Raw genomic sequence first — 22,493 nt, 5'->3', positions numbered from 1 at the left:
TAACCATCATTATTAAATAAGACTGCAGAGCCCAATATCGTGTCCTGAGTTCCCAGAATCATCCGAACGACAGTAACTTTTCCGAGCGTATTACTTAATTAGACAAACAGCGGCATCTAGTGGACGAATATAGGTAATGCAAGTTTCGCACTTAAAATCACTACGCAACACTTGGCGTTGCAAAAATCATGGCAGAGAAGTGTTAGTGTAGTAAGTTCTGAGAAAAGGTCTAGCATGATTAGTTTGCAGAGCGTTTGATATTTGTATCTAATGCAATGAAAAGTGTGATTTAAAGGGATATTTCACCCCAAAATTTAAAATCTCTCATCAATTACTCACCCTCATGCCATCCTAGATGTGCATGATGTTCTTTTATCTGCTGAACACAAATTAAGATTTTTAGAAGAATATTTCAGCTCTGTAGGTCCTCAAGTGAATGGGTACCAAAATTTTGAAGCACAAAAAAGCATAAAAGTAGTCCATAAGACACCAGTGGTTCAATCCATGTCTTCAGAAGCGATATGATATGTGTGGGTGAGAAACAGATAAATATTTAAGTCCATTTTTTCTACCAGTCTCCGCTTTCACTTTAACAGTCTTCTTTTGTTTTTGGCAAATCACATTCTTCATGCATATCGCCACCTACTGGGCAGGGAGGAGAATTTATAGTAAAAAAGGACATAAATATTCATCTGTTTCTCACCCACACCTATCATATCACTTCTGAAGGTACAGATTTAACCACCGGCGTCTTATGGATTACTTTTATGCTGCCTTTATGTGCATTTTGGAGCTTAACATTTTTGGTACCCATTCACTTGCATTGTATGGACCTACAGAGCTGAGATATTCTTCTAAAAATCTTACATTTTGTTCAGCAGAAGAAAAAAGTCACATCTGAGATGGCGTGAGGGTGAGTAAATGAGAGAATTTTCATTTTTGGGTGAACTAACCCTTTAAGTGTCGAACTATGTTTTGGGGTCACTATACATTCTGATAATTCATCAACATTACACTATATGCTTTTCCCGAGAAGTTCTTTTTTTTAACTTTATGAACAGTCTTCATTAACAAATAAATTAAACACTAAAATAGAGGATGTGCCCCTGAAATATTCGCTTTTGAACATCACAAGATGAAATATGCTCTTTTACAAGTTCAATAAAGGGGAACAATTTACATATTACATTTAATTAAACTCTTTGAATCTAATTATTTCACAAAGTTTATAACAGCAAACCATCTAAACCTACTAAAACTAAAAAGATAAATACAAATAAAGATAATTTAAATCAAAACAGAACAAAAATAATCTTTTATAAAGTTACTTAAGATCAAGAGGTTGTCACAGAGATGTAATTTATTTTCCAGGTGTAAAAAGAGTTCACAAGGCTTGCTACGACAGAGACACAGATAAGTTCATTTTGCAATGCTAATCATTAATTTCTATTGATGTTTTTTTTTCTCAAATTTTGACAATTATCTCTGACTCTGCTTTTTCGCTCATAACAAAGAGAATAAAAGATAATTATTATAAAAATATAATAAAAGCGCGAATTGACCAGATTAGTCATCCAACTAAAGCAATGGCAACAGTAAAAAAACAACAACAAAAAAAACACAAAACACAAAACTCATTCCATCACTCTTTCTTTTATTTAATCCCTCTTCAGAGCAGGCAGGAGTGTGAGAACCTTGCAAATGGAATCACATCTTTGATATTGTGGACTCCCAGTATACACTGGAGGTACCTCTCGAAGCCCATCCCAAAACCACCATGAGGGACAGAGCCAAGCTCTCTCAGCTGCAGATACCATGCATATGTGTCATCCAATCCAGCCCTGCAAGAAGATGTATTTGCATACAGGAGATGAGACATATTAGACACCCTCCCAAACCCAGCAAACACACCCTCAAGCATTTATTAAAGAGCCCATCATCTATAAAAGTGATCCTTATGAAATCTGTTGAGAAAATGCCCTGGTCCTACTTGACTCCAAAATAAAAAAAAATGAATTACACTTAAAAAAAACACTTTAAAAAAAAAAAAACATTTTTCAGATTTTGCTCTTATGGAAAGAAATTGGTACTTTTATTCACCAAAGTGGCATTCAACTGATCACAATGTATAGTCAGGACATTGATAATGTGAAAAATTACTATTACAATTTGAAAAAATGCTCAGAACTTATTTAACTACTTCAAAGATTTCTCATCAGAAAATCCTCCATGTGCAGCAATGACAGCTCTGCAGATCCTTGGCATTCTAGCTGTCAGTTTGTCCAGATACTCAGGTGACATTTCACCCCACACTTCCTGTAGCACTTGCTATAGATGTGGCTGTCTTGTCGGGCACTTCTCACGAACCTTACAGTCTAGCTGATCCCACAAAAGCTCAATGGGGTTAAGATCCATAACACTGTTTTCCAATTATCTGTTGTCCAATTATGAGTTTCTAGAGAAAGCGGTTTCTTTTTTGCCATTTTTGACCAAATACTGATCTTAAGACATGCCAGTCTATTGCATACTGTGGCAACTCAAAAACAAACACAATGTTAAGCTTCATTTAACGAACCAAACAGCTTTCAACTGTGTTTGATATAATGGCAAGTGATTTTCTAGTACCAAATTAGCAATTTAGCATGATTACTCAAGGATAGGGAAGGTTGGAGTGATGGCTGCTGGAAATGAGGCCTGTCTAGATTTGATCAAAAATGACTTTTTTCAAATAGTGATGGTGCAGTTTTTTACATCAGTAATGTCCTGAATATACTTTATACTTTGTGATCAGTTGAATGCCAATTTGGTGAATTAAAGTACCAATTTTTTAAAGTACCAACAGCAAAATCAGTACATTATTCCAAACTTTTGGCCGCCAGTGTATACAATCATAGTTTTCGCTTATTTTAATAATAAAAACAAGAATAGTTTTACAGCAGCAACTTTTTTACTGTAATACAGTAAAAAATATTACTGTAACAATAATGAGAATCATCACTAAAAAGAAGAAAGAAAATACTAAATAGTGGGTTAAAATGTGCTTAAGTGTCCTGAAAATGTCACAAAGCAAAAAACTTAATGGTCTTCTTTGGGGGTCAAATATGACCAGGGCATTTCCTTGACAGGTTTTGTGAGAATCACCCTATATTTGTTAAAAACATCTGATAAACTCTTGCTAAAATCCAAAAAAGAATGGATATAAATGGATCTTATATACTCTAAATCATAAATGTCATGAAAACATCTGCTGAATATCCTTTCAACATCTGAAGAGAACGTTTTAACAATGTATTGCAGATGAGCAACCACTCCAAGTATTACATACCACTGGTGCTATCTGGTACAAGCTTGCGAGATTCGTGTTTTTTGTAGCTTTACATATTAATTTTGACCCATTTCTATATGACAGGTGTTTCCAAAAATGTTTGTTGCATCCCTATGACCGAAATTAAGTAATGTTAACCTTTAAAAAAAAAAAAAAAATCCCAAATATTCATTGCATTTTTTGTTGTGAAATATTTATATTGTTAATTTCTCTTTCAATTCCTCTTATTTATTTATGTATTTATTTTTAAATTTGATTAAAGAGCACCTATTATGGTTTTTAAACTGCCTAATTTTGTTTAAGGTCACATACAATAGATTTACATGCATCCAAGGTCAAAAAACACTTTAATTTGCTCATAATTTAAATTGCAGCATTACCTTTTTTTTTTTTCAGTGTCAAAAACGACTCGTTCAATGATCCATCCTAAAGGATTCATTCTAAACTCCTCCTTTCAGAGAACCTACTCTGCTCTGATTGGTCAGATGTCCCAGTCTGTTGTGATTGGTCTACCGCTTAGTGTAGTGTTTGAGGGCGGGTTAAAGCTGTTCGCAAGCAGACAATGAAGACCAGAGGCGGCCTTTTTGTTACCAAATTACATAGGTTAGTACGGGAAGTAAGTCTGGAATTACTAACGACTCGTTTCAGGTGTTCAGAATCGGTTCTTTCTTTTGGGAGTCAATAACTCCATTTGTCGTGCACTTTGATTTTTGAAACTTTGCAGACATTTTTTTACATTCACAAACAGCCATATAACACACTACATGAAAGGTAATATTTGAAAAACCATAATAGGTGCTCTTTAATTATTATCCATTTATATTTAACTTAATTCAGCATTGGCATTATCATCACAATTACATTAACCCAATGCAGTTCTCTCATGAACCAATGTTTAGAAAACCCTACCCTATTTCACACTAAAAATTAAGCACCACTTCTTTAAATACCTTCAGAAATCATGTCACTATTTAGTAACACACATATGCAGATACAGTATATATTGTTTAATCAATTATTACTATGTGAAAGGGTAGATACTCTTACTGTGCTAGTCGTCGACTCAGAAGCTCCAGTCTCTCCTCCCTCAGGGATCCCCCGCAGAGCTCTCCAACCCCAGGCACCAAGAGGTCTACGGCAGCCGCCTGTCCAAAATATCGGAATAAGTTATTCCGAGAGCATGGAGGTTAAATGGAAATAATAAGGCTTCATGGATGTACCCCTATAAAGCAGAATTTAAAACTACATTTGGTCCCACTTTATATTAGGTGTCTTTCACTTATATATACAAACATTGAAATATATACTATACAATGTATTTATTGTGTAACTACATACTGTTCTACAAAATTCTCAAAAAATGCACATTTGCTCTAACTGAGGTTGAGGTACGCATAGGTTTTGGAGCAGTGGTAGGTTTACGGGTAGCGGTTAGGGTTTAGGGTTGGGGTAGGCTTAGGGGTAAGTTTAACAGTGTAACTACAGACGTAAATAAATGCAGGTACTTTGAATGTAAGTACAATGCAACAACACATATATACTGTACATAATAAGTACATTGTATTACATCCTTAAGTACACAGTGCTTAAAGACACGTAATATAAAGTGGGTCCTTACATTTCAATTGCAGCTTGTGAAGATACCATTTTTCTTATCTTTAGTCAACAAACAAATAATATTTTACATTTTCAACCAAATTAGGCTAGCTGGACAATGAAAAATACTTGAAATCCCACAGAAACTCATGACTGATCTCAAATGGATTGTACTGAGGGGTACCAAAAGCTCATTCTTACAGTGTGGTGAGGTTGGTCCTGGTTGTCTCGGGCATAAAAAGGCTTTAAGTCATAGGGATAGTCAATGACAAATACTGGGACGTTTCCACAATGTTTCACTAGGAACTTCTCATGTTCTGTCTGAAGATCACAGCCCCACTAAAGTAATGAGCAGGTATGAAGGGAAAAAAAACAGAATATATATTTATAAAAAGATAAACATTCTTTTAAAGTTGGCATGAAATTAAAATTTACCCTATTTATTTTATTCATTCATGTTACTGGTCTTATTTTGAACAATTCATCTTTGCATATTTGAATACTTCCAGAGGTGATCACTTCTGAGTGGACCACGAGTTAAAAGCAGAAAAAGTGGCTGGAGTTTATTTCTTTTTTTTTTTTTAATGCAGGCATCTTTCAGAGGAATCTTGGGATGGATAGCATGAGTAAGTGTTCTTTTTTCCCTTTATATTTAGTGTATTGCGGTTTAAAATGTTGAAATAGTGATCTTTTACTCACTTGTTTCTCATTCATTTGCATTGGACTTGTACAACGGCTCCAGTCTGGTAGTAAGCAAAGACCGTGATGTGCTGTGTGCGTTTGTGGGGTGGTTATATATTATCGTTGTCAGTTAGTTCATCATTCTGTTCTCAAGTGAGTGCAAAAGCAGGCCGGTATTAAGACTGCTTCTCAGTCTCCCTGAATTTGGCATGAGCAGCATGGTGGAAAGGCTGTGCGTGTGTCTGTTTGTCAACTGCAAACTCGCATTCAGGTCTGCCTCCATTCCGGTGTTATCTTACAGAAATAAGCAACATCCACTTTTCACAATCCAATCAACAATCGATGGATAAAATCAAGTCCCCGCCCTACATTTTTTTACTTGTTCAAAAAGCCGTTTCACTCAAAAATACGTCACAATAAGGATTTAAAAGCGGTTGCAATTTTCATTTCATGCTGACTCTAAAACACAAATTTTCACACCTGCTTGTCAAACAAACAAAAAAATTACTTTACTACTGGCATTTTAAAACGATGGCCATTTAAAGTAAGCATAAGTTTGAAAAAAGATGATGTAATTTAACTACCTCTGTACTGAACGTAAAGTTCTGTGAACTGCTGTTTAGAATGTCTATAGCTTCAGTGTAGGAAATGCTGTAAAAAGAAAATAGAAATAGTTATAAAATGTATAATTTGAATGTGAAAGTTCAAAGAAAAGTTTGCAATATGCAATTAAAATGAAGCAATTATACAGTGATAGGGATTCTTTTATAGGGAATAATTACTGGTGACAGCAAAAATTCAGACAATTTTGATAAGTTACCATTACACATGTTATCATGTAACTAGATTTAAGTGTAAACTACATGTAATGTGATTATTATTATTTAAAAGAAAATGAGGGAGCAAGAAAACAATAGGGGAAAATAAGAGAAAGGGGAAAATGTGATGAGATATAATACATACACATTAAATTTTCTTTTCAGCATGAGATCCACTTTGTCCTGGGGAAGTTTAAAAACATTTAAACATTATAAGCTTATTACAGCCATTTTGGTGGAAAAACTCTTATGATAAAAAGCTCTCTGCATAAGGAACAATAGAATTTTGCATCATACCCTGTGTCCTGGTGTAATATATTTGTGAAATAAATCTACGTCATCTGAGCAATGGGACAGAACATACTCTGTGGTAGTCTTGAATAAGTTCTCTATAACCTGAAGAATGATAAACAGGCTTTAAAATGAACAAAAACTATCGTATATATGCTTCAAAATCAAACTTACAACCATAAATAGCTGCTTTATAGAGTCTTCAATACTGCAGTTAAGTAGCACACTTAAAATAGGTAATTCAATGACAGGGGACTGACTTTCCTACCTTCATAAGGTCCTCTAGTGATTCAGTGAAGGCAATCTCAGCTTCTACCATGTAAAACTCAGACAAATGTCTCCTGCTTTGAGAGTTCTCCGCTCTGAATGTAGGACCAAATGTGTATACTGCTGAAAAAGCCCTACAACAGCCAAACAAGACAACAAATTAGTAATGTAACATTCTATGTTTACTCTAAAGCTATTGATTTGATTTATTATAAATATGACTTCTGTGTAAATAATCTCAAGCATGATGATCTCTGTACTATAACACAAGAGACTATTAAACAGAGACAGGCCACTTCTATTAAAATGAATGGGAGAACGCCAAACAGTCAGTGCATGTAGAAAGGAAGTCCCGCCTTACAGTTAAAGAGCCAATCACCTTTTAGATACAGACATCGCCTGTAAATCAACTCAAGAATGTGCATGTGCATTAGCTATATAAGCCGGGACAATTTTGTTTTTTTAGCGTAACCTGAGGTAAAGAAGCACAATTTATGATAACAGTGTTGTCAGATTTTACTGCTGATTTCAAATATGTTCTTTGATCGTAATCTTGACCAACCATTTTAGAGATTTCTGTGTTTTCCCATTCAGATAGACAGGAGCTGCACTGTCATGACTGGAAATGGCTTCACGGGAGCGTTCCAAAGATGGCCGCCAGTGGCCTGACTTGCTAGAAACACTTTGGTTACACCAAGTTCAGCTCTTAAATACTGGTGACTAGTGAAGTGTGTGAAGTCTTTACCCTGCCATCACCTCCAAGTGTAACTGTCCTGAGACTGTTAGATAAGCTGGCACAGAGAAGAAATGGGGAGTTGGGTCATCTGAGCCATTTTTATTACCTGCAGGCTTCAGAGAGAAAGATATATCAGTTATCACAGCTTCAAATTGAGCAGCTATACTTACACCTACTGTACACGCTGAGATTTATATATACCTCAACTTGGAAGAGTTCACCTGCTCCCTCACAGTCATTTGAGGTGATTATTGGTGTGTGTATCTGTACATAACCATTATCCTGTTACAAGATAAAATGACAGAACAGGTCTTCAAATATATACATGCAGTGTGCAAATTAATTACATAGCAACCTATTTAGAAGAATTTCTATAGGTACATTTCAGGGCATGGTCTGTTGAGGTTTGTCTCATACAAACCATATTGTCTCTTGCTGTTTCTAGCCCAGGAAGTCAAACGTCAACTATCTTTTGTGATATTCTTATGAATCTATAATAAACTGATAAATACTTACTGAACCTTTGTTAAAAATATAATTAAAATGGTTTAGTATGTAGTTTTAAACCCCCACCCTCCCAACTTCTGAATTGACTTCCTTTAGGTTAGTGCAAGCTAGTGTTCTGTACCCGAGCCCAACGGAACCCAACAAACCATCAGGTTTTGTGTCAGTTTTTTAAAGTATAACTTCAGGTTCGGGTTTGCAATTAACGAAAAATGATGTGTGTGAACAGACCGAACATGTTTTTTGTATGCGTTCGGTGTTGTTCAATTATTTTTCTATGTAAACAGGTGCTGGATGGACATTTTAACCACTGCGCTGCATCTCGTTGGTCTTTTTAGTATCTCAAGCAGGACTGCCACATTTAAGTTAAAAAGACACTATGTCAAGTTAAAAAGAACTTACATTTTTATAAAAGCATCCCGAGACACCTGCGTTCTGTTTCTTTTGTTGCACAGCTTCTAGCTTTTTTTAGCACAGGTGTACCAATTTTACCTTCAGATGCGAATTGCAGGTCGCAAAGAGGACTTCATGTGACTATTACACATGATTCCAAATTGTTCTGCACCCAGTAAAGTTTCAGCACTTGACAAAAGGTAAGACAATGTTTTTTTCGTTTTGTCCTGGTGTGCTGCAGGGCCGCATTGCCTTGCTAAAACTGTGTATGTTTACTCTTACTTTACTTTTACAAATGTTGCCTACGATGTTTAAATAAAATACAACCTATTGCAACAAACTGCAAAGAGATTTTTGGTTCAGGCTTAGAATTTGATGGTGCAGGTTGGGTCACACGGTCTCAGGTACAGGCCAGGTTAAGGCGTCAACTTCAGGCCCGGATTGTGATCCATGCAGACCTCTAGAACAAGACTTAATAAGGGGAGTCAGACCCTCCCAAAACCTATACCTGCCCTAATTTGCACTCTGTATAAATGCAAATATATACAGTTATTTATAGAATACGTAAGTAGGTATTCATTTAGCTGCCACTTTTATTTAAATGTTTGCACATACTATTTTCAGGTACCAGCCCAGATAATAAACACTAGGGCACATGACTCCCTTAATATATAAAATATACAGTCAAACATTTTTAGTTTGGAGTGCATGATGCGAAGTAACACTGTTATGAAACCAGCAAGTTACTATTTTTTTACCCTGAAAAATGAATGGATGGCAGTTGTAGCCTCACTGCGTATCCTGAGCAGGGAACTGAAGGCATTTGTTCGGCATCTGAGGTGTGGAAACTGTCTAATGTACTCCAGAGAATGCCGCTCCTTGATCTTGAAAGGATAGTTCTGAAGAAGATATAACACGTCACTATTGTATGTGGTATCTAATTACAATTAAGCAGCTTTATAATTCATTCCACCAAAGCAGCTGATGAGTTTTATTTGATTAATAGTCCATATCTGATGTGAAGACGTACCACAGGATTGCATTCCCCAACCACTTCAATATGTTGAGCTTGTAACTCCACACTCTGTCTCTTATTGGGGCTCTCCTCCAAAGTGCCAGTGATGTCAACAGCACAGCCAAATGTGAGGTCTCTTAACAAGAAGGAAAGTTATATCATGACTCTAACATCAAGATTTACACCTCAAATAATTGCATTAATCATATTCATACAGCTGCACCAAAGTATGTGGACACTTTAGACGCCTAATAATGTATGCATTTCATTAGATGACAAATATCAAACCAAATGGCATCTGCAAACAAATCTAATGCAATACAATCGTTACATTAATATGACATTTATATTTTTTAAGTGTGGCACAAGTGTCCAAATACATATTAAATACAGTATTATCACCTGTTATTCACGTGTGAGCTGGCAACAACCTGAAGAGGTTGCAATGAACTTCCATCATTCACATGTAAGAAGATGTTGTCTTTCTGATGCCTGACAGATCGAACCCACCCCTGAAGGAAAGCATGCATGGTAATGCAATAATAGGACACTTGACGTTTACAAAGTAAATCCAAACAACAGTGTTCTCACCTGTATTCTAACATCTGATCCTCTATCTTTGCTTTCAAGCGCATCAGATATTCTTATTGTTGTCGTGGACAACATGCGACTGGAGCGTCGCTGAAAGAATACTGCACCACATTGACAAAATAGTGATGCAGGAATTCGCTGTAATATGACCGGTATCATTAAAGCAGAGAGTGGAGAGAATCAACACGGTTACTTGATGTCTTGATCCGGCTCAATTTGCTCGACTTCTTCCGCTTTGCAATACAGTTCACATCCAGTAACTGGGATGTAATTATATTCTTGAATATATGAATATGATATACGAGGATCAACCACATGCACTTTAACAAGAGCTTGATCTCGAATCTCTCGTTCTGTTTTGACATTCACGCTGTTCACAAAACGCTTCCTGAAATCGAATCAACGTCATGCCGCATCCCATTGGCTTGAAATGTGACACACGCAGCATATAAACCAACAGAACCAAGGGTTTGGCCAGAGATCTTTTATTCCATCTGTATTCAACCTGTACGTTTTTCACACTGGAGAGCGTAACCCGAGCCCATCTAAACGGGGAGCGGCGGGAGCCTACAAGGTTAGCATAGAATAGCATAACGCTGCGGTCCCATAGACATTTTATGGGCGGTACACTAGCGAGGAGGCAAGAGGCCGTTCTTTTTGAATGGATGTCTGTGGTGGAGATGCTTCAGTGTGCTGAATAAACTGCTTTTTTTAAGGAAACATTTTATCACTTAATGAATTGACCGCCTGTCCGCTAATCTTCAACATGTTTTACACTAAAAAATACTTTTGGGGTGAACTATGTGTGGAGTTTACTACGATAAAATTGCTGTTTTAAAAGATAAGTCACGGACGATTTTGCGACAGGTAGTCAGCTTACGGCTCTCCCCATTCATTTGTATGATATCCGCAAATGGTGACTTACTGTCGTATCACGCTAGTTGACCATTACGCTTTCTCCCATGGTAAAACCGCAGATTGTTAAATTAGTATAGAAGATCTCTGGCGTAAGGGTCACCGCTTGCTGATACCATACCAATAAATGGGGAGAGCCGTAAACTACCTGTCGCAAAATTGTCAGCGTCTTCTCGTATTCCCGTAATGCGCCAGAGAAACTAGCGCGCAGCCATCTTGAAAATTTTGTCTCGGAACTTCCGTTTTAGGTTCTAAATAGATATCTATGGTGTTGATTTTAAACTGTAATTAGCTAGCGAAGTGGATTTACAGGTTATAGAGTTGTCAAAAGTTAACATGAGTATTTTAAATGTTCAGGGGATGTCATAACAACTAGAAGCAGATTGAGGATATTTTAAAACAAGATTATTTTATTCATAAATACACAAGATCCTACCTTCAAGCTGTGGATGATCTGATGTGCCTCTATGCTCATTAAACTCCAAGAGATAACACAAAATAATTAAAAATATATTGTATGACACCTCTGACCATCCTCTCATGTCATTCACCCATCGCGTTATAGTTAAGGTAAGCAGAATTTCATGCTCCTGATTCAATATTTTGCTCTCCATTCAATGTAAACATACTAAATGTTGCTGGCATCATTGTACAGATTTAAATAAGTGGTATTATTAGATCGAACGGCAGAAGTACGTTAGATTTTTTTAACTTGCCGAGGAAGGAGATTTGAACTCGTCATCAATAACATCTGATCAGGGCAACATTATAGCACATCAGTCTACATGTTTTTCTAATCTTATGGTAATGACCTACATAAATGTCACTATTGAGACCCAAGCCTACTGAGCATGTCTGCACTAATAAATGAACTCAGTATGGCTTTATGAATGTTGGCAGTTTGTTCATTCAATTACTGATTGATTTAATCATGTTGCATAATATTTGGGTTTCAACGAGAAAATGGCATTCATATTTTATACAATAACCAGTCAAGACCATAATATTGTGAACGTGAGGCACAGGTTAACATGGACGCATTGCTGGATAATGTGCACAATAGTGATGGGTCTTTCATGAATGATTCGTTCATTTTGAACGAATCTTTTATGTGACTCAGAAGAACGAGTAGTCTCAGAGAGTGCTTCGTTCATTTTGTGTTGACCGCACATGTGCATTGCACAACCTCCTTTCGTTTGTTACGTGAAAACCGCATAGGCGCTGTACAAGAAACAGAAATGATTAGTTCACCTTTCAACTCTTTTGGTCCGAGTCGTTCGTTCTTTTATCACGTGACAGTCGTATAAGCTATGTATTGCTCACACAGGAAACAGTAATTATTAGTTCACCACTCAAGTCTTCTGGTTCGAGTCGTTCGTTCTTTTGTCACGTGACAGACGAACGACTCAGACAAGTAGATTCCAGAGGTGAACTAATCATTTCTGTTTCTCATAATTTGTCCTTGGCTGCATTATCATTTTTTCCTTATTGGGACTATAATCAAAGTTTGCATAAGTAGACGTGTTGGGGGAGGGGGGGGGGGATTTGGCTATTGAAAATGTACTTTTTATTTTAATTCTGCTCAAATGAACTAAATGATTTGAAAAAAGATTCGTTCATTTTGCTGAACAAGATTCAAAGACAGTAAAATGATCCGATCTTCCATCACTAGTGCACAATATCACACCGAACACACACTCACTTGAAAATGAAGAGGCTGACATGTCTTCATGTCATCTGGTAGCTCAAATTGATAACGCTATATAATGTTGAGCTGATCAGATGTTATTGATGACCGAGTTCAAATCTCCTTCCTCGGCGAGTTTTTTTAAAATCTTACGTACTTCTCCCATTCGATCTAATAATACCACTTATTTAAATCTGTACAATGATGCCAGCAACATTTAGTAAGTTTACGTTGAACAGAGAGCAAAATATTGAGTCAGAAGCATGATTTTCGAAATCAATGAAAGTGCATATTTTATTTTAGATTCCATTTACAACTATTTTAATTACAATTAAGCCTCTAAAAAATGTAGGGTGACAAATTAATTTTAAAAAGTACAGTTGTCATTTTCTTTCATGTTGAACTTGCATGTGTAATAATATGAGCTGTCACTGTTGGAAATTTCATATGAACTATGCATTTTAAAACAAATTATTATTAACAAGTTGAAACCTAAAAATTAAGGAGAATTTCAAGTATAACAATTAAACGCTTGTATTATGAAAAAGTGCAGCGTATCATAGCTGTCCGAATATGATCTGCCAGGTCCAATTGACCTCCGCAGGTGTCGGTAAAAACGAACATTTCGAGTGACAGAAAAAACACCTCACTAGTATTTTCACGTAGTAAAAGGGTGCTGTAGAAAAATACTTTCTGTGCTCCGACACGTAATCCATTTTGATTAACTCTTCTTAGTGGCTTTAATACAAATAGGAAGTTAGATGACAAAATTCGGAAGAGCGGGGCTGAATGAGGTGACTAAAACAGCAATTTTATCGTAGTAAACACTATTCCACCTGTTTTGGAATTGCCATCTTGTTAAAAAATTCTGGAAGGATGTCTCAATTTATGTGTAGAAAAATGAATTATATTTTTTCCATTGAAGAAAACAATGTTTTACTTTATTTTCATCACAATAACAAAGATGCTAACCTTTCTTTTATTATACATTTCTTAATTATTATGGATGATTCTTTATACATCAGTTGAAATGGTCAGAAAATAAACCTAATATTAACTTATTTTTGATAGAGTTACAAGGATATTACAACATGATTAAATTATGTAAAAATAGTAAAGCAAAAAGATTTGTAAAGATCTTTAATTTATATAAATGAAATTTTTTTTTTTGTCTTGAAACCCCTGTTTGTATTGTTTTTATTTTTTCTTTCTATTCTTTTTTTTCCTTTTTCTTGTAAATGTTTTTGTACTATCTATATTGATGTTGCAACTTGTTTAACTTGCCTGTTGTTTAAATCGTAGTAAACACCACATATTGTTCATTCCAAAAGGACTGTTTAGTGTAAAACATGTTGAAGTTTAGCGGACAGGTGGTCAGTTCGTTAAGTGATGAGCTGTTTCCTGACGAAAGCAGTTTATTCAGCACACTGAATCACCTCCTCCATTAACATCCATTAAAAAAAACAAAAACACCCTCTGGTCTCTTTGCCAGTGCACCACCCATAGAATTATTATTATTATTTTTTTTATCTATTATTATTATTATTATTATTATTTATTATTATTATTATTGTAATACAAAATATAGCATTTACAAACAAATAGCAATAACCAAAATATTCCAAGAGGGTTACAAAAAGAAGACAAAACACCTTATATTATCTTATAAGTAGTACCAGAGATTATTTAGCAGAGATGGCCCACTTCTACTAAAATGAATGGGAGAAATTGGAACGGTCAACGGATGTAGAAAGGAAATCTCACCTTACAGGTAAAATAATCAATCACCTTTTAGATACAGTCATCGCCTGTCATACAATGGGAGAATGTGCAAGCGCATTAGCTATACAAGCAGGAATATTGCGGGTTTTTTTGTGTAATCTGAGGCAAAGAAGCACAATTTACGATTCCAGCATTGTCAGATTTTATTGCTGATTTGAAATACTTTCTTTGATCGTTTTGGAGAGTTCGATCTTTCCTCATTCAAGTAGATAGGAACTGCTCTTGTATGCCGCTTGTTTACAGAAAAATAGCTTCCTGAGAGATTTCCAAAGATGGCCGCCAGCGACCTGACTTGCTAGAGAGACTTTGGTAGTGCACCATAAAAGAGTATTAGCCTACTAGCAAGTTAGAGTTCTTTAAACAAATTTAAATATACCTCAACATCGTTCCTGAAAATAATAAAAACAGGCATCTTTTTTACATTTATGAATTTACATTTATGAATATAATATTTTGCAAGAAATATTGATAAATTAAGCCATATCCATGTTAACAGATTACACCCTTCACACTGCAAATGCGAGTCATGAAGTGAAGCGTCCCAAGCGCGGCAGTGAGCGGATAATTTCGGCGCCGAGACTATTTTTCCTGCGCGGCTCATGCTGACTCAGTGGCTCTGGATGCCGTACAAAATTAAAATAATCAGGAAATTATAGAAAAGAAACAAAAGCAGATCAAAATATTTAAACTGAACCTACAGTACTCTACAATTTATAGTCTGCATGCATACAAACACAAAATAACTAAATAAAGGTAAGAATAAATAAATAAACTGCAGGATTTTTGTCCGTGTTGTATATATACAGAGACAGTGTAGAAGAGACGGACCACTGGTATTAAAATGAATAGGAGAAATTGGAACGCCCGCCTTACATGTAAAAGAGCCAATAAACTTTTAGATAAAGACATTGCCTGTCAGTCAACTCAAGAACACGCATGTGCATCCAGCCTGAAAAAAGCGTTTTTTAGCGTAATCTGAGGTAAAGCAGATCAATTTATGATACTATTGTTGTTAGATTTTACTGCTGACTTTAAATATGTTCTTTGATCGTAATCATGACCAACCGTTTTGGAAATTTCAGTTTTTCCCCTTTCAAGTAGATAGGAGCTGTACTTTTATGGCACTTGTTTACAAAGAAAAAGCTGCCCAGCCTGCCTGGGAGCGTTCCAAAGATGACCGCAGAGTGGACTGACTTGCCTTGAAAGCGACTTTGATATATTAACCAGTCACAACCAAGTACACTGATAAACAAGTGCAAGTGACTGCCCGCCATTGCTGTAGAGATGCAGCCAATGTGAAAAGCCCAAACACGACGCATTGCTCACGCCCCACTCACTAACTAGGGCTGCAACAACTAATCAATAAAATCGATAATTATCGATAATGGAAATCATCCATAAAGAATTTCATTATCGATTAGTTGGATATTAGTGCTTGGGCCACTTCCCTTCTCTATATACACAACATCACTGGGACCCATCATTCAGGCACATGGTTTCTCTTACCACTGTTACGCTGATGACACGCAACTCTACTTGTCTTTCCAGCCCAATGACACCACAGTGACTGCTCGAATTTGTGCCTGCCTGGCAGACATCTCGGCCTGGATGAAGGAGCACCACCTGCAACTCAACCCAGCCAAGACTGAACTCCTTGTCTTTCCAGCCAACCCTGCTGTTGAACACAACATCACCGTGCAGCTGGGTGCAACTACAGTAACACCTTCCAAATCGGTCAGAAATCTAGGGGTAACCATCGACAGCAGACTAAATTTCACAGACCACATCTCAAAGACTGCAAGATCATGTAGATTTACACTCTACAATATCAGGAAGATAAGACCCTTCCTCTCTGAACATGCCACACAACTGCTTGTCCAGTCACTTGTCATAACTAGACTGGACTACTGTAACGCTCTCATTGAAGGCCTCCCTGCATGTGCAATTAGACCCCTGCAAATGATCCAGAATGCAGCAGCACGTCTGGTCTTTAATGAACCAAAGAGAGTGCATGTTACACCACTCCTTGTCTCTCTCCACTGGCTGCCAGTTGATGCATGTATCAAATTCAAGGCTCTGATGCTGGCATACAGAATAGTCACTGGGTCTGCTCCAGCATACCTAAAATCATTTCTGCAGAGCTACGCGCCCACTGGAAGCCTGCGGTCAGCTAAGGAACGTCGCCTTGTTGTACCAACACAAAGAGGCACCAAAAAACTTTCCCGGACTTCCAGCTTCATCATACCACATTGGTGGAACGACCTTCCCAACTCCATCCGTGAAGCTGACTCACTCTCTGTCTTCAAAAAATGACTAAAAGCACATCTTTTCCATGAGCACTTAGCCAGTCATTAAATAATAATAATAATTCCTGTTGCACTTTATTCTGTTTTGAATACTATTCTGATGCTAGTGAAACTTTGTAATACGGCACTTTTCATACCACTGTCTCGTTAAGATGATTCGCTTATGTTTTCCTCTTTTGTAAGTCGCTTTGGATAAAAGCCTCTGCTAAATGAATAAATGTAAATGAAAATGTATTTGCAGTAAGCGCGGAGAAGCCCCGTAAGTGACGTCACTTCACAGCCAAGTGAAAAATGTGTTGCATTATGAAACTCGTTTGAAAAACAGCGGAGACAAGTTGAAGCAGAAAAAAACAGGACCCAAATTGTCCAGCGCACGAGAGCACTTTATAAACACTTCAAAGAAGATTATAATAAGCACACAGATTAATGTGGAGCGGTAGCTGCGTCAGGTGCGTTGACAGAGTGCTTGTGCTGTTTGATGCTCGAGAGTTTCTCTCCAGCGCATCACTTACATTTTACTGCCATTTTTTAAAGTAAACATGTTGTGAATTCAAAATCAGCCAAGTTATTTCACAAAACTGTTTGTTCTTACCACAAGCAAGTCTCCGTTAAACATAAATGAACAAGCAAGCGTGCGCATACGTGTCAATCAAACCAATCGGAGAAAGGGAGCGCAATCATCAAACTGTCCAACGTCATACCACGATATCAGTTTCAATGTAATCAGTTGTGCAGCTTTCATGGAAATCAGACAGAAGTCTCAGCAATCAAGGTATGCCGGTTTTTAAAGTGTTTTCTCCTGCCCATGTAAGCGCATGTCATACAGTGAGCACCTGGATGAGTCTTAGATGAGTAAATTTGCACATGGTTTATAGTTGATTGTACTATATTAAACTGTATGTAATGCTGAATATAATGTATTATACTATAGCAAACATTATTTTACTGGATAAGCATACACAATATTTTGAAAAGAATAGTTTAGAAACATGCTATCAGTGAAAATACTATTTTAAAAACTATAATTTTAAAATACTTAAATGTATGTAATCAGTGACAGTGTACAAGCATATGTATCTAGCATACACTGAAAAAAATAATGTGCTGGATTTGCTTAAAAATATAGTGCATCATTTTTGCATCCCACTTTTTAAGCAAATTCCTCTAGGAATTTTAAGCAAAGTTACCTAAAAAAACCGTAGCTGGCTATTGCCAAATTAATGAGCTTACATTCAAAAATGTTTACTTAAAATACTGTGCAACGCCAGCTACTACATTTAAGGTTTTTTAACCCTAAGAATCTCTGTTTACCCAACTATGCATTTTAAGCTCATTTAGCTCAATTGTAAGCGCTATTAGCAGCTTCAGATTCTAGGTTCTGTTAATTTACTTTCCCTTAACTTTAAAATAAAATTACCTGAAGAAATAACAGACAACTGGTGAATGTCAAAGGTTTTTATTGTTGTTTACAAATTTATAATCTAACATAGGTATTCATGCTCTCCTAGAACCAAAATACGTTCTCAAATACAAAAATAGTAACAAAATCATGACGATAAACAAAAAAACATAAAAACAAGTGGGCTATGCAATGACTTCAAGAATTTCAGTAAATCTAAATAAACGCAATTCAAAATGCATTTTAACAGACTACACACTGCAGAAATAATACTGTAACAAAAACACCAGAAACAATTTGTAATTATAAATTAAACTATTCATTCAAAATATATTTTCAACTTGGCCAGACATTGCCATCATCATGATGCAACACCATTTACTTTATGACCTCCAAAAAATAAAGAAAAAGTGTCAGCTTCTTCGAGTAGCCGATGTGAAGGGCATAAAGTAGCCCAAAAAGTCAGTGCACTGACCTAAGTTTTGACAAATGTCCCCAGCTCATTTTCAAGGACAGTCAATACATCCAGTGGGTTGAAAGGTAACTTTCGCTCCTTCTGCTCCAACGCATTGATGGCATCTGCTCCTTTCTGTGCTTGGTCAAGCTCCTCTTCCTAAATGCATAGAAATAATCTTTTTCAAAATGTATATTAACAGTTTCCATTGTATTTATTTGCACAATTAAATATCCTCAAAATCAGTAATTACAGAGTAAAAAGAAAAGTGATGCTTAAAGGGATAGTTCACCCCAAAATAAAAATTCTCTCATTTACTCACCACCATGCCATCCCAGATGTGTAGACTTTCTTCAGTTGAACACAAACAAAGATTTTTAGAAGAATATCTCAGCTCTGTTGGTACATTCAGTGCAAGTGAATGGTGGTCAAAAAACACATTAAGGTGGCATAAAGTAATCCATATGACTCCAGTGGTTGAATCCATATCTTAAGAAGTGATATGATAAGTGTGGTTGAGAAAGATCAATATTTAAGTACTTTTTTACTATCAATCTCCACTTTCACTTTCATATTTGTCTTCTCTTGTTTTTGGGGATTCACATTCTTTGTGCATTTCACCACCTACTGGGCAGGGAGGAAAATTAATATTAAAAATGACTTAAATATTGATCTGTTTCTCACCCACACCTATAATTTAGCTTCTGAAGCTATGGATTAAACCACTGGAGTTGTATTCATATCTTTTATGCTGATTTATGTGCTTTTTGTACTTTCAAAGTCCTGATCACCATTCACTTGCACTGTGAGGACCTACAGAGCTGAAATATTCTTCTAAAAATCGTAGTTTGTATTCCACAGAAGACAGAATGTCATACGAGTTTGAGAAGGCATAAGAGGTGAGAAGGCCAAATGACAAGAGAAATAGCATTTTTGGGTGAACTACTAAAATCATTTGATTAAGCTGAAAAGTGAACATAAACCAACACTCAGCTAATGTAAACTGGTTTCTCTTTAAGACGAAGGGGTTCAATGAGACGTTTGCATTGAAACTTGTAGAAAAGTGTTTTACTTGTTGGAGTTACCCGTTGCCTGCTGAGTTTCTGCTGCGTGAGTGATGCTTGAGCAACGGTTGAAGATGAACTGTCTCTCCGGTGAAAAATCCACGTGAATTCTCCGCCACTGCCCGACAATGAGAAAGCACAGTATTTTCCCATGAGAAAAGTATGGTATAAGCACCACATACAGAATATTAATTACTGTCATTGACAACCTCAATGTCATTTAAGGCAAGCGGCAACCACAACAGTGAAACTCATTACAGAGACTGAAATTTATGCTTCACATGATATTGATGTATGTATTTATTCATGTCGTCTCAAACACTAACCGAATGATAAAACTGTAGATGCAGTTGATGAAGCTGAATATAAACCAACACTCAGAAAATGTTAGCTGGTTTCAAGATGTACAATTTGAAGTTTGCATTAAACATTTTATATTAGTGTAGAAATGCGATTAACTTACTGGAATTACCTGTTGTTTGCTGAGTTTCTGCGATGCGAGTGAGGAGTTGTAAGTGAAGGCCCTGAGCAGCGGTTGAAGATGAAGAGTATCTGCCTGGTGAAAAAATGCGCAGGCTCCTTTGTGTTTGTTCGACTGTGAACATGTACACATCTAATTAGCCTCATGCAGACAAACGTTTAATATACTGTAGATTTGCAAACATAACGTAAGTGAACAACATCTTTAAGCAAATAGAAACTTGAATACACAGAAAATTGATAGCAAAAAAAAAAAAAAAAACTCTACTGATTTCACACTATGTTTAAAGTAATTTACCTTTGAATTTTTTGGCAAAAACATTGTGTTGTCCACCACAAGCACTCCTCATCCAAAATGGCAGCCAGCCCCAAATATGCTTGCTTAAAATTCAATCACATTCTGCATTAATATTTCTATTCTTGTGTCACTATTGCCCTTTGCTGGGCTGATTTTTTGTCCCACTCCATGCCCTATGGATCATTTTACTCTTTAATGATGAGCACTTTTTGTTAAGTTTTTCAAGTAAGGGAACTGTTTAGCATATGTTCTGAAAGTAATATTAATAATAAATTAAAACATAACTTTTTATGATTCAGGCTTTGTTCAGTTTTGTGAGAGTATAGAATTGTGAATTGAGTAATGTAAATCAAACCAAATCCTTATGCCCTTTATCATTATCAGTTTTTTTTTAATCATATTTTAATAAAATACAGGAAATAAAATTAAATTTTTTATCAGATTAATCGATTAATCATAGAAATAATCGTTAGCTGCAGCCCTATTGCTAACCTTGTCGGCTCCCTTAGTATAAGGGCTTTGGTTTGGCCGGTTAGTTAAAGGGCTCTAGCTTGTAGTGATTGGAGGAAGAAAAATAATTAAGAGAATAATACAGAGGCCTCTAATCCCCACCGGAAATTCCTCAAAACCATAAATGAGCTAAAACCCGCATCTGGCTAATGTTAACTGCCTTGAAAACAAAGGTAGATCTGTTAAAGCAACACAAAACACCCCAAAATATTGATCATCACATGACTGAAAGGCCATCTTCTGAGGAAACCCCAATGGTTGCCATGGAAATCTAAGACATTCTTTGTTCTTCGATATAACCAATTTTTTGGTTGCAACACTTAAAAATTAGACTAAAGGGATCATGAGACATTTCTGGTGGACGCCGGACCATCACATGCTAAAAACTCATCCAAGACAAAAGAGCTTGAAGACTTAAAGAAAGCAGACTTTCTTTGAAATGATCCCTTTTTATCTTTTTAGCGGGACACAAGACTAATGCTTTGCTCGTAACTTCAAATGTACAAAATTAACTTTTTATGTGTACACATCTCAGGACATCTCATCTTAATCCAGGAACTTTGACACAATCCCAAAATTAACTTTACTGTAATTTTATCCTGCACATAATCTGCCAAAATGCCTAGAACTCTCATTCAAGGTTTAACCCTTTTAAGCCTGAGCCCAAAATTCCGAAAATTCCATTCTGTGCCAGAATATGATATTCATATCCATATTCATATTACATTCATATTCATATAACATCACACACCTGTACTGTATATACCATATTGAAGAGAAGAACTAGGGCTTTCAAATGATGTAAATATATGTATGATTATTTAAGGCTAATAATCCTTTATCAATAAGATATCACACAGCAATTTTTACAAAAATCTTCTCCGGCCACCATACTTCATCAGACAACTGCATTTTCAACCATTTTAATTACAAGCTAGAGGGAAACTTAGAGTGTATGAAATATACATAATTTTGTGGGCAATGTAGAATTACAGACAGATTAGAAATATAATTTATTGTTTAAAAATTATGACCATTCTAGTGATTAGTGGGAAAACAGAATAAAACAAACATTTAGAATGTTAAGATACATTTCACATGACCACTCCTCAAATACTCCTTTTGAGCACCTGTAATAATAAATTGAGACTGTATCTGAAATTGAAGGACACAAACACTGAAATATACATTTTATGTGTTCAATAAAACACACACTTTATTTAATATGAACATCAGAATTACACATGAATTACACAGCATAACATACAAAATCAAACTTTCGAACTATCTACAGTAAATACATTTTTAATAAAGAGTGCAGGAACAAAATATATATAAATTCATAAATACTCAACAACTGCAATACCTGTGGAGAGAAGAG

The 22,493-nt window shown here is 36.0% G+C and overlaps 2 protein-coding genes across 4 annotated transcripts; one reads left to right on the top strand and one right to left on the bottom strand.

The window, feature by feature from the left end:
* Positions 1–1,633: 1,633 nt before the first annotated feature.
* nars2 (asparaginyl-tRNA synthetase 2, mitochondrial) lies at positions 1,634–10,597 on the bottom strand. Its single transcript, XM_051665291.1, has 13 exons — positions 10,218–10,597; positions 10,029–10,138; positions 9,642–9,762; positions 9,370–9,510; positions 7,916–7,996; positions 7,724–7,827; positions 6,980–7,112; positions 6,718–6,816; positions 6,566–6,603; positions 6,187–6,253; positions 5,123–5,260; positions 4,373–4,470; positions 1,634–1,841 (listed from the first exon to the last, which is right to left on the bottom strand). The coding sequence occupies exons 1-13, from the start codon at positions 10,374–10,376 to the stop codon at positions 1,670–1,672; spliced, it is 1,461 nt and encodes a 486-aa protein (XP_051521251.1). The 5' UTR covers positions 10,377–10,597; the 3' UTR covers positions 1,634–1,669.
* Positions 10,598–10,705: 108 nt separating this feature from the next.
* On the top strand, positions 10,706–17,063 carry LOC127422015 (uncharacterized). 3 transcript variants are annotated; one of them, XM_051665323.1, is made up of 2 exons: positions 10,706–10,791; positions 16,150–17,063. In XM_051665323.1, exon 2 carries the CDS (start codon positions 16,210–16,212, stop codon positions 16,912–16,914), a length of 705 nt encoding a protein of 234 aa, XP_051521283.1. In that variant the 5' UTR covers positions 10,706–10,791; positions 16,150–16,209; the 3' UTR covers positions 16,915–17,063. The 3 variants fall into 3 exon arrangements, with proteins under 3 accessions (XP_051521283.1, XP_051521281.1, XP_051521282.1); XM_051665321.1 differs by having other exon boundaries at positions 10,771–11,702; XM_051665322.1 differs by lacking the exon at positions 10,706–10,791 and adding an exon at positions 14,292–14,590.
* Positions 17,064–22,493: the final 5,430 nt, after the last annotated feature.

The sequence above is a fragment of the Myxocyprinus asiaticus genome, chromosome 31 (assembly GCF_019703515.2).
Source record: "Myxocyprinus asiaticus isolate MX2 ecotype Aquarium Trade chromosome 31, UBuf_Myxa_2, whole genome shotgun sequence".
NCBI lineage: Eukaryota > Metazoa > Chordata > Actinopteri > Cypriniformes > Catostomidae > Myxocyprinus > Myxocyprinus asiaticus.
The sequence above is the reverse complement of the archived record's forward strand: the minus strand, read 5'-3'. Positions and strand labels throughout refer to the sequence as shown.